The sequence below is a fragment of the Xenopus laevis genome, chromosome 6L (genome assembly GCF_017654675.1).
Source record: "Xenopus laevis strain J_2021 chromosome 6L, Xenopus_laevis_v10.1, whole genome shotgun sequence".
Taxonomy (NCBI): Eukaryota; Metazoa; Chordata; class Amphibia; order Anura; family Pipidae; genus Xenopus; species Xenopus laevis.
The window spans coordinates 2899209-2912038 of NC_054381.1; the positions used below are offsets into that span (position 1 = coordinate 2899209).

The window sequence follows — 12830 nt, forward strand, 5'->3', positions numbered from 1 at the left end:
ATCAGACTCATCCAATCAAATCTTTGGAATAATAATAATATGGATTGTACAGCAAAAAGACGGTCCGAATATATTCAAAAGGAAGTTGCCACAGAGACTTTGTTTAATGCTATAAATAATTTCGACAAATTAATTCCATCTGAATTATGAAATTTTAGTCCATTTAGCAGACAAAGGATTGAATATTCATGCAAAGAACTCCAAATGTCTCAACTCCTGTCCTAAATGCAATGTTCCTGCCCCAAATTCATTTCATCTGCTTTGGGAATGTGTATTAATTAAGAATTTCTGGAAAGATATTGAAAATCATCTAAAGTCCATTTTAGATTCACAGATTTCATTATATCCGCTCTCTTAGGGATGACGACTCATTAAAACTAACATCAATAGTACGGAGAATTAAAGACTATAATGCATCACATGGATTGGATTCAGCCAAATCCTGCTGAAAAATCTTGGCTGAATCCCAAACCGAATGTCAGACTAGAGGAGGGCAGGGGTATATAGTGTATAGTAATGTCAGACTAGAGGAGGGCAGGGGTATATAGTGTATAGGAATGTCAGACTAGAGGAGGGCAGGGGTATATAGTGTATAGGAATGTCAGACTAGAGGAGGGCAGGGGTATATAGTGTATAGGAATGTCAGACTATATATCATTATACTGTGGGAGCAGCAGGAGAGCCGGGGCTGCAAATTGCTAAAATCAGTCTGATCTGTATAACAACACTGAGCCCCTGCCGACCTCTGACTCTCTCCTTATACTCACTGTACTAAGTACTATCAACATCTCTGTAATTCTACTGCTTGTACTGCAATGGGACTGTAACCCACCAACAAAATGGCAGCACCCCCACCTTATAGAGTCTGATACTAAAGCTGTGGGCTGAACTCAAACTGGCCAATAGCATTAAGAAGTGACTCCCCCAGGAGTGGATTATACATTCCCAGTCTCCTCCCAATACACATCCCTCACAGAGCCGAGATTTAAAGGGACTCACTGGGAACTGTGTCTTGTAACTCCCTTCAACTCCCTGCTCCTGTGTCCCTGACATTCCCATCCCCCGCACTCACATCTCCAGCCTCATCTACTGGGTAAGTCATTTTCCCTCCTCCTCCTCCTCCTCCTCCTCCTGTACTGTCTGTGGGACTGGGGCTTAATCCTGCTGCAGGGACTGATAGAGAGGGGAGACTGGGGGTTAATCCTGCTGCAGGGACTGATAGAGAGGGGAGACTGGGGGTTAATCCTGCTGCAGGGACTGATAGAGAGGGGAGACTGGGGGTTAATCCTGCTGCAGGGACTGATAGAGAGGGGAGACTGGGGCTTAATCCTGCTGCAGGGACTGATAGAGAGGGGAGACTGGGGGTTAATCCTGCTGCAGGGACTGATAGAGAGGGGAGACTGGGGGTTAATCCTGCTGCAGGGACTGATAGAGAGGGGAGACTGGGGGTTAATCCTGCTGCAGGGACTGATAGAGAGGGGAGACTGGGGGTTAATCCTGCTGTAGAGAATGACCAGTACATACAGACACTGCACTTGCTGTTGGTATAATTATTATTGTGAGGTGTGAGTCCTGTGAATCCCCAGAATTGTCAGGCAATTACACGGCCACCTAAGCAGGTCCTTCAGCATGAATGACTTCACTGTGCAAATTGGCCAATTAGGGAGCCTTAAGCAGCAGCACTTTCAATTCAGTGTAAAAGCTGAAGCTCCCCCTGATTGGCCAGTTTGTAGATTGAAGTAGTTTGTGGCCAATGAGATTTATTTTCTCATCCCTTGTGGCTCCTGTGTCTCCGTGTAAGCCCTCCCCCTCCTGCACAGAACACGAGGCTAATGCAGAGGAAAGGAATGAGCTGAGAGCAGCGGAACTGCAACTTCTTACTGACCTGCTGCTTCCCCTGTAAGTTTCTCTAACTCCTCATATTTTACTTAGTCACATGGGAATCACAATGGGAATCTGGGGCTGTTATACGTGGAATTTCCACTTTATTCTTTTCCTATGACTTCTGGGCTATTATATATATGTTATTGCTTATGTGCCATCCTGCTGGCAGTTCTGGGCTTTTATACACATAATTGCCTCTACAGCTCCACCCGCAGTCCCGCGTTAGTACTGGAAAGTCCCGATTTCTCTGCATTGAACAGCCAAAAGAGATACAATGTTTCTAACTTAATTGGCTCTTGGCAGAGAGTCCAGAATAGATACTTGATACATTTGTAACAGTTTTGTCGCTTGGGAGAAGTTGGACTCACAGCTTAAAGGGCATTTCACCTTCATTAGTAAAACTGTAATAAAACATAAAAACTACAGAAATGTGTTCAAACGTTCATAACCTGGCAAATTTTGTAAAATGGGCGTGGTAATTAGGGAGCGGGGCTGCAAAATGGGCGTGGTCAAAAAATCTTTTTGTCTCTCTTTCCATTTCCAAAATATTGGGAGGTCTGTACAAATCACCAGAGACTGACAGCGCTGCTCCTTCTTAGGGCTCTTACTGATGAGCGTTTTTACCTGCGCTCCCCTGCATTCTGTTTTTCTGCGTTCAGCCGCAGGGGAGCGCAGGAATAGACGCATTAAATTTTTTCCAATGGGGCTGTACTCACACAGGCGCGTGTAGGCGCCGAACGCAGGTTGAGACACAACATGCTGCATTTTCCTGCATTTGGCGCCTACACGCGCCTCTGTGAGTACAGCCCCATTGGAAAAAATTTAATGCGTCTATTCCTGCGCTCCCCTGCGGCTGAACGCAGAAAAACGTAACGCAGGGGAGCGCAGGTAAAAATGCTCATCAGTAAGAGCCCTTACTGCAAAGTCAGTCCCTCGATCACATCAGACATTTTAGTATGAGGCCCAGCTGGAGAGTATTTTATATTATTTAGTTGTGTCAGTCTATGGGGATTCACTGATTCACATGCTCTGTGCTGCTGTCACTTACTGAGCTTAGGGAGCCACTCACAATATACAGTACACATAGAATAGAAATGTCACACTATAAGGCTGATTAGTAATTAATACAGATAATTACTACATGGCAGCACAGAAACCAGTGCAATAAGCATCAGAATTGAATAATCAGCAAACCTGTAGCATCAGCTTATATTACAGCCAGGGAAGCTCATTTTCTGCTGGATAATTAGTGACGAGCCCTAAGCTTAGCTTCTCAACAGCCAATCAGAGCCCACTGAGCATGTGAGTGTCACAGACACTTTCCAAGATGGTGACCCCCTGTGACAAGTTTGAAGTCCTGGATCATTGCTGCTATTGACAAGCTCAAACTTTAGCCTCGTGCAATAAGTTCACTTTATAAAATAGGCCATTTTTGAGCCACATTCATTTTTAGGCTTTAGTTCTCCTTTAAAAAGACAAATACAATTTCTAATTAATTATATATTAAATGTAAGTATAGTATAACTAATATGCCCATTCTAAGCACAGACACCTGTGACTGCCCTTTCCAAAATGATTGCACAACATAAGTATAACCCTAATTTGGTTACTGTCTCTTTAAATATCAAGTAAAGTTGCTGTACCGTGTTAGCCAGTAAAAATGTTACAGGGAAACCCTTTTGAAATAAAAAATAACAAAAGTGGTATAAAGGTGATCCCTTTATTGGCGAACTGATATAATCATAACTAATATAATCATAACAAGCTTTCAGAACATTTAGTTCCTTTCTCAAGCTGATTACAATGAAGCTGTGCTGTTCTCTGGTATATAAATATATATATATACATAACATTCAGCTCATAGGTCACATGACCAACAAAAAGGAATATCAGTCTGTGTGTGTGAGGTGTAAAGTCATTACGAGGGGATTTGCAAGAGACAAGCAGATAAGGTACAAGATAATGTGGGTCAAAGAGGCGGAGTATAAATTAGGGCTGAATTATTGGAGTGTAGAATGAAAGGAATTCCATATGATCTGAGTCCAGATCCAGACATGTTGCTATTTGTGACCTGGTTCAGTCCTTTCTTAGTCCATATAATTAGCCAGAAATCCAAGGCCCACGTTTAGTCCCTTCCCCAGAGAATTGAACGTTTGCATTAATTTATATTCCCACACTTCTATCATCGTCTGTTTTAAAGTTGCCCTTAAGAACCAAAATTCTTAAATCCTTTATGGAGTGATCAGGCCATTGAAATGATTATTGGTGTGTCCAGTTTTTTATTGGTTATAGTGAATGGGTGGTGATTATTTCTCAGAGTTTGCCCAGTCTCTCCTCTATACAGTCCCCCTGTATTGCATTTAGTGCATTGTATTAAATACACCACATTGGAAGTAGAACAGTTGTAGTGACCATGGATACTGTATTCCTCTAATGTGTCCAGAATTGGTATTTTGTCTGAAGTCAAGGTGTGTGGGCAGGTTTTGCATTGTTTTTTGCCACAGGGATATGTTCTATTTTTGGTGGGGTGCAATAAGGCACTTGTTGTTATTAGTGACTTTAGGTTGGGAGGCTGAATGCTGGGAGTGATGGCTCTGGGAATGTACTTTTGAGTCTCTCGTCCTTATGAAGTGTATCCTGTAGATCTCTGGATATTTTTCTGAGGGTATTAAAGCCGGCCATAGATGTTGAGATTTTTAAAAGATCAGATCCTGATCGTGAGACGACGATCTTCTCAGAACGATCTTACAAATTTAATATCAACTAAAAAAAACAATTTGCCAGGAAAACAAAGGGGAGCTGCTTGGCCCTGCAAACATAGATACATTGCACTGGGACCGACAAAGAGTTTTTGACCTGGCCGATCAATTTCCTGACAGATGTCGGCCGAAAAATCGTAAGATGTACAATCGATCGAATCCCACTAACCGCACGATTCCCTAAAATCGGTCGTTCGGCAAGAAGAATCGTCGCGTCTATGGGGAGCTTTAGTTGTGGATTGTATGTGACCACTAGGGGAACCCAATTTAGGGAATCTTGGTGGCTCTATGAATGTATTGATCTACAATGATGGGCTTGTAGCCCCTGTTGATGAAGTCTGGTTTCAGTGTTTTGAGGTGGTGGTTCCTTTCAGCAGCGTCCAAACATATACGATTGTATCGTAAAGCCTGGCTGTAGATTGTTGAGTGTTTAGTGTGGTCAGGGTGAAAGCTGTCGTACATTAGATATGATGGTTTGTCCGTTGGCTTGATAGATAGATATATATTGGTTTGAATAGTATTATCCCTGATGTGAATGGTTGTGTCCAGAAAATGGATGTGAGTGGGGGAGTAGTTCATTTTCAAATTGATTGTTGGATGAAAGTCTTGAAACTGTTTATGAAACTGAATAAGTTCTTTTTCAGTATTTGTCCAGATTATGAATATGTCGTCTATATAGTGGAGGTATGTCAAAGGCTTGGTGTTGCAAGTGGAGAGAAAGTCCTCTTCTAGAGGTTGGCATGTTGGGGTGCAAAGCGTGTAGCCATACTGGTTCCCATCCGTTGTAGAAATACTTCCTGGCTGAAAAAACAAGCAGTTGTGTGTTAATGTAAACTCAATCAGTTGTACAACAGCTTGGGATGGTAGCTCATGCTTTTCCAGAAATGTTTTGCAGGCATCTATACCATCCTTGTGTGGAATGTTTGTATATAATGATCCCACATCCATTGTTGCCAAAATGGTTCCCTCCGGAAGTGGTCCTATGCCTGCAAGTTGGTTTAGCAGATCAGTTGTATCTTGTAAATAGCTTGTTGTGCCCTCTACAATAGGTTTTAAGATCTGCTCAACCCATCCTGATGTGCCTTCTGTCAGTGCCAATCCCGGATACTATAGGTCATCCAGGGTTTTTTTGTGGATTTTAGGAAGCATCTAGAAGGTGCCTGTTTTGGGATTCTCTGGTACCAGATGCGATTGTGTGGCTGGTAGTATCTTGATTAAGTTTTTTATTTCTTTCCTATAAGCAATTGTGGGGTCAGTATCTAGTTTAGTATAGTGATTGGAGTTTGATGGCTGTATGTGGGCCTCTGTGATGTAGTCCAAAGTGTTCATAATGACCACTGCACCCCCTTTATCGGCTGGTTTGATGATGATGATGATGTCCTTGTTGTTCTTGAGGCATTTAATGGCATTCCTTTCTTGGGCACTCAGATTGTGCTTCTGGCCAGGATAGTTGATTTAACCGTGTCTCTAAATGAGTTTATGATCTAGTTTGGCATTCATGTCCACTTGACTTTCTTTTTTCTATATTGTTCCTGTTGTTTGGAGGTGTCAGACTCACTGTATGGCCTGTCATGAAAAAATTCCTTAAGGTGCAGTTTCCTAAAAAATTCCTCCATGTCTTTGCTGATTTCAGTTTTATCCATTACTGTTATAGCGCAGTATATTAGCCCCTTTAATAGTACTTTAATTTCCACTTTAGTAGGAGAGTAGTCCGATAAGTTTATTACACAGCGTTTTTGTGCGTAAGTTGGATCTGCAGAGCGGTCACTTTGAAATCGAAGCCTTTGCTGTTTTTTCTTTTTCTTAGTTACCAGCAGTGTTTGTAGTTTTCTGTAGTATAGTTGTAGTGCCTGGTTAATATACTCAGTGTCTGTTCCTGTAAAAAGATCTCTAAGGGAGGCAATTTCTTGCTGTATAATCCTTTTTTTGTTGTAAAAAACTTTGATGAGGTGGTTACGTAGTCTCTCGGAAGTCCTGCTGCAAAGTTGTTGAGCAAAGTGGGTGTTGTAAGTACTTTTAACTTCCTTAGGGCAGGGATCCCCAACCTTTACAACCCGTGAGCAACATTCAGAAGTAAAATGAGTTGGGGAGCAACAAAAATGTTCTTGGGATGCCAAATAAGGGCTGTGATTGGCCATTTAGTAGCCCCTATCCCCTATGTGGATTGTCAACCTACATTGAGACTCTGTTTGAAAGTGCACCTGGTTTTTATGCAAATAAAACTTGCCTCCAATTCAAAAATAAGCACCTGCTTTGAGGCCACTTTACTTTAGCAGGTTCTCGAGCTTAATTTTTTTTTGTTTTTGTTTTTTACAATGCAGTTTCTTTTATTGTTCTCACAATAAAGTAAATTTCAAAGAACAAACACTGATTTCCAGTGAAATCAATTAAAAAAAAAAAAAGAAAAGCTGTAAAAAAAAAGAAAAGCCTTCATAATAAATGAAGTTATCTTTTTCTTCGAGAAAATATACAAAGGATTTTCCCAAATAATTCAAATTTATTCTCTCATCTCTCCATCTTCCTCCTCTTCATCGACACCACAACACTCCCAATAATTCATCCCTAATTTACCTTATCTCATGTACCTTATCTGCTTGTCTCTTGCAAATCCCCTCGTAAATGACTTTGACTCCTCATACATAGACTGATATTCCTTTTTGTTGGTCATTTGACCAATGAGCTGAATGTCATATACATATATATATATATATATATATATATATATATATATATATATATATATATATATATATATATATATATATATATATATAAAGAATCTGAACTGGTGCACTCCACAATAAAAGGGTTAAATGCCTTGGTGCCGGTAAAATTTACACATATTCAGTGAAAAAAGACCGCACTCACAGGGCTTTGTATGAAAACAAAAAGGCACAAGGGCTGTGATTTTATTCCTCAACGTTTCAGCTATCAAACTCTAGCCGTCCTCAGGAGGTGCTCTTGAGGACGGCTAGAGTTTGATAGCCGAAACGTTGAGGAATAAAATCACAGCCCTTGTGGCTTTATTTTTTTCATACTGTGAGTGCGGTCTGGTCCCCGGTGCTTCAGAGGCTGTGGGGAAATGGGCACGATGTTTCATATATGGTGGACCTGTTCGGGTGCCCGAAGATTTTGGTTTAGGGTCTTTAACATGATTTATTCTGTTTTTGAGGTTTCCTTGCCTAGAGACCCGGCAATAGCCCTACTTAACGTTAAACCCCAAGAGCTCGCCAATGCTCAGTTTCGCCTGTTCTCGTTCATAATGTTAGCTGCTAAGAGGACCTTAGCGGGAGCCTGGAAACAGAGGCAAATTCCTATAACCCCGGTTAAGTCCAGAGTTGATTGGATTATGTCCCAGGAAAAAATGACTAGTGTTCTATTAGATACCCATCAGAAGTTTCTGTTAACCTGGAACCCGTGGATTGAGTATAGATTTGGGACTGATGCTCCCGTTATCCTTTTTTCCCTGTAGCCTTCTTAGGGTATATTTGGTCTCAGTGCAGGAGAGGTATATTTTTTTTTGTTTTATTATTTTTTGTTTTTGTTTATTTTTTGTTTTCTTTTTATAAAAAGACGCTTTTGTACCCTGTATGTTCATTTATGGAAGTACGAACCTTGGTTCGCACAACAAATGTACGTTAACAGATGATGTATGTCTCATTGCTTATTGTATGTACATTTTGGCATGCTGCTTTGTGTTTTCTGATAGCAGTAATTGACTGTACACTAATGTTGTGATGAACAATAAAAATTTATTGAAGTAAATATCAATTAACCCTCTGCAAATCAGGGCCCTGATGCTCCATATTCACAGGGACAGTCTCAGAAAGCTAATACTTACTCCATCTAACAACTATATGGTAGTTAAGTTTATATAAGAAAAAGGTCAAATCAATGGGCACCTGTAAAAGCTTCAAATATATTAACAAATATGTGGAAACGACACTTTCTAAGTAAAACAATTTTTAAGTACAAGATTTTAATGTTTCTTTTTGCAGAGATGCAGAAGATCCCAGAGCAGCATTAAGCAGCAGAGGTTCCAAGTAAGAGAATCCAGGGATTTCTGGGATTCCTTAGATCCAGCCAAGGAGCCGTTACAGGTGCAGGACATAGAATAAAGCAGAGACACCGTGTGACTCAGGAATAGGATATCAGGTCTCTCAGCAAACCAAATAGCAGCAGATCTTCTTGTCTGTCAGTTACAACAAGTCGTAAGACAAAAGAGGCCGAGGTGCAACTTTGTAGCACAATGGAATGTGAGCAGCAAGACAACAGTCTTACAGGACATCAGAAGGTTATCAAAGAAGAGAAACCTTTCCCTTATGAAGAATATGGCAAAGTCTTCTCTTCAAATGTGACACTTCTTATACATCACACAGAGGAGAAACCAGTTTCCTCTAATGAATGTGGCAAAGGCTTTTCTACAAAGCAGAACCTCAAAACTCTGCAAACAGTTCACACAGGGGAGAAACCCTTCACATGCACAGATTGTGGCAAAGGATTTTACAGAAAATATCACCTCAAATGTCACCAAAGAGTTCACACAGGGGAGAAACCCTTCATGTGCATTGAATGTGGAAAAGGGTTTTCTACAAAGCAACAGCATAAAATTCACCACATGACTCACACAGGGGAGAAACCCTTCACATGTACAGAATGCAGCAAAGGCTTTTATACAAAACGCGATCTCAAAATTCACCAGACAGTTCACACAGGGGAGAAACCCTTCACATGCACAGAATGCGCCAAATGCTTTTCTACAAACAAGACACTCAAAATTCACCAGAGAGTTCACACAGGGGAGAAATCATTTTCCTGTAATGAATGTGGCAAAGGATTTTGTACAAACCATAGGCTTAAAATTCACCACATAGTTCACACAGGGGAGAAACCTTTCACATGTACAGATTGTGGCAAAGGATTTTACAGAAAACATGATCTCAAAATTCACCAAACAGTTCACACAGGGGAGAAACCCTTCATGTGCACTGAATGTGGAAAAGGGTTTTCTACAAAGCAACAGCATAAAATTCACCTCATGATTCACACAGGGGAGAAACCCTTCCCATGTACAGAATGCAGCAAAGGCTTTTATACAAAACGTGATCTCAAAATTCACCAGACAATTCACACAGGGGAGAAACCCTTCACATGCACAGAATGCGCCAAAGGATTTTCTACAATACGTCAGCTCAAAGTTCACCATAGAGTTCACACAGAGGAGAAACCATTCACATGCACAGAATGTGGCAAAGGATTTCCTATAAAGCAGAACCTCAAAATTCACCTAGCAGTTCACACAAGGGAAAACCCCTTTATGTGTACAAAATGTGGAAAATGCCTTTCTACAAAGCAAAAGCTGAATCTTCACCACATGACTCACACAGGGGAGAAACCATTCACATGTACAGAATGTGGGAAAAGATTTTCTAGAAATGATCATCTCAAAATTCACCTGACTGTTCATACGGGGGAGAAGCCTTTCACATGCACAGAATGTGGCAAAGGCTTTTCTATAAAACAAAACCTCAAACTTCACCACATGACTCACACAGTGGAGAAACCCTTCACATGCACAGAATGCAGCAAAGTCTTTTCTACAAAACGTGATCTCGAAATTCACCAGACAATGCACACAGGGGAGAAACCCTTCACATGCACAGAATGCAGTAAAGGATTTTCTACAAAGCACAAGCTCAGTATTCACCAGAGAGTTCACACAGGGGAGAAACCATTCTCGTGCACTGAATGCGGCAAAGGTTTTTCTAGAATGGATCATCTCAAAATTCACCAAACTGTTCATACGGGGGAAAAACCATTCACATGTACAGAATGCAGCAAAGGCTTTTCTAGAAAGGATCAACTCAAAATTCACCAAACTGTTCATACGGGGGAGAAACCTTTCACATGTACAGAATGTGGCAAAGGCTTTTCTATAAAGCAAAACCTCAAAAAGCACCAGATGACTCATACAGGGAAGAAACCCTTAATGTGTTATCCTAAACAATATTCAAGCATCCCTGAATAAATAGCTGTAATTAATTCTGGGTTATTTGTATCCTGCACTGCAGCTTTTGTTTTGTAACAATATAGCAGAATTCTACTGTATGAGGTGCAGTTTGTTTACACAGATAAAAAAAGACCCAATAATTATATAAAATACCTATTTTGATAGAGTACAAAATCTGTTTTGTGCACAAAAGGATTTAATTATTTAACAAATGGCATTCTGTAAATTCTGACAATCTGTCTCACAATTGTATAACATCCATGTAACAAATGCAGTTATGTGTAAAGCTACTTACAGAATGAATTATGTACAAAAAAACTTGGACAGAATATATACTGGTGTAAATAACTAGTACATGCCAAGCTGGATTTCATTGACAAAATAAATGCTAAAGCAAGATCTTATAGCACAGGATTCATTCTGTCAACAAAATGAAAACTCAGTTTCACAGAACCGATATCAATTCTGTGTATAGGGTACATGTATCCCTCATTTATAGTGCACTAATAGGACTAGTAAGGGGTAGTAAATGCTGTAATTAGTCTCTCAAGGAGAGCCAGCCAGGCTGAGGGCTACATACAGTATACGGAGTAGCTCTTGGCTCTAAATATTTATATCAAAAGATATATGTCCCAAGGCTTGAATCCAGTAAAAACAATTTGTGCTCACATGTTAAAAGATAGATACATACTAACCCCACATGGTTCACCTTACGCGTTTCGTACCCTCCAGCACTTAGTCATAGACACCCTGCCTCCATTCCGTTGGGAGGACTCACTCCCTGAGAACTGTAGGCGTCATCCAGAGCATCATTTATGGTAAAGCTACTGGTGAGAGTAATGGAGCCGCTCATTTAACTATAGACTTACATGTGAAATAATAGTGTCAGTCGCTTTCCTGAACCAATCAGAACAATGCTTATTGCCCTATAACAACAAGATAGAAAGTTACCATTTGTGCTCTACATGGTTCTATCATCTCTATTGCATAGGATACTATCTGATCCAAGTAGAGAAGAAGGAAGAGAAACTCCAGCAGTATTACTGCAAACAACTCTTTATTCCAGGCAGTGCTAAACACAACATGTTTTGGGTTCAATACCCTTTATAAAGTGAATAAGGACCATTAACACGTGCACCCATTAAAAACTCATATGCACTTTGACCTATACAACATAGTGCAGTCTGGGTAATCAATTTAAAGAGAAATGTACTAACACATTTTACAACATTGGTGGGTATATAGGTTGTATTGCAACACATAAATAGTGAAGCCGCTGCTCAGACCATAATTGTGTGCACAGATATACAAAATACAAGAGCTCAGGGCCACACTCTCTGCTTGTCTGTAACATGGATTCCCTGCTAGAGGCTGCTGGGAGTTGTAGTCCATAGTGAGGAGGTAAAGTCACACTTGTATCTGTGTGTGTAACATTATTAATACATAAATAGTAAAGCCAGTGCTCAGACCATAATTGTGTGCACAAATATAAGAAATAGAAAACTTTGCTAAAATTTAAACAATTAAAAAAAATCCCAATCTTGTATTCACCTTTATTTGCTTCTATCCAATTGCGATAAGTCCGGGATGGTTAAAAAAATGTCCATTTGTTAAGAAAGAACAAAATGTCCAATAATATAGAAACCGTGAAACAATTTCCTGAAAGGAACAAAAGTTATCAATAAATGTGACTTTAGGCGACTGTCTAACTAAAAGCTGATCTACTTAATGATGAGACACATAATGGCTGTCCCAGGTAAAGAAACCTGAAGCCATTGTGTAAGGGCGAGACTTCCTATGGTCACAGGGATACAGAGATACCAAAGTATTTCATACGTCCCAATCACTCCCTATGTGACCCAACATATATTATGTGGATTATAGTATAATATTTACACCAGCATATATTGTAGTCATTTATCTCCTGTAACTCACCCATATTACATTTACGGCAGGAGATCTGTGTAAGACTGAGTGTAACTGCCATTGAATCTTTATAGTCTTAATATCTGCGAAAAAAAAACAATATGCAAGAAGGTTAACACAACTTTTGTTACAAGAAGCAACTTAAACTGTATTGCTCATTCATCCCATGAGGTATAACAATATCTAAGCGCCTAATCCACCTGGTTTCCCTTTGGAGTCATTTTTTATTCCAATCCCCTCCTCTTACTGGT

The 12830-nt window shown here is 40.2% G+C and overlaps 3 protein-coding genes across 9 annotated transcripts in view; 2 read left to right on the forward strand and 1 right to left on the reverse strand.

Annotated features, from left to right (window-relative positions):
• XB5897957.S (hypothetical LOC495453 S homeolog) overlaps positions 1–12830 on the reverse strand; it is a 658286-nt gene that overhangs the window by 258091 nt on the left and 387365 nt on the right.
• On the forward strand, positions 970–11052 carry LOC108718434 (oocyte zinc finger protein XlCOF6-like). 2 transcript variants are annotated; one of them, XM_041566917.1, is made up of 3 exons: positions 981–1093; positions 1802–1899; positions 8642–11052. In XM_041566917.1, exon 3 carries the CDS (start codon positions 8893–8895, stop codon positions 10669–10671), a length of 1779 nt encoding a protein of 592 aa, XP_041422851.1. In that variant the 5' UTR covers positions 981–1093; positions 1802–1899; positions 8642–8892; the 3' UTR covers positions 10672–11052. The 2 variants fall into 2 exon arrangements, with proteins under 2 accessions (XP_041422852.1, XP_041422851.1); XM_041566918.1 differs by lacking the exon at positions 1802–1899 and having other exon boundaries at positions 970–1093.
• LOC108719517 (gastrula zinc finger protein XlCGF57.1-like) overlaps positions 1017–12830 on the forward strand; it is a 35866-nt gene continuing 24052 nt past the window's right edge. The window contains exon 1 of one of the 3 annotated variants that reach the window (XM_018268410.2): positions 1017–1093. The gene's annotated coding sequence lies outside the window, so the exon portion shown is untranslated. The remainder of the gene's footprint in view (positions 1094–12830) is intronic. The other 2 variants (XM_018268409.2, XM_018268408.2) reach the window with 2 other exon arrangements.

Bases quoted from the DNA above. Each gene is read 5' to 3' on its own strand.
- LOC108718434 (XM_041566918.1), top strand. From the start codon at position 8,893: ATGGAATGTGAGCAGCAAGACAACAGTCTTACAGGACATCAGAAGGTT.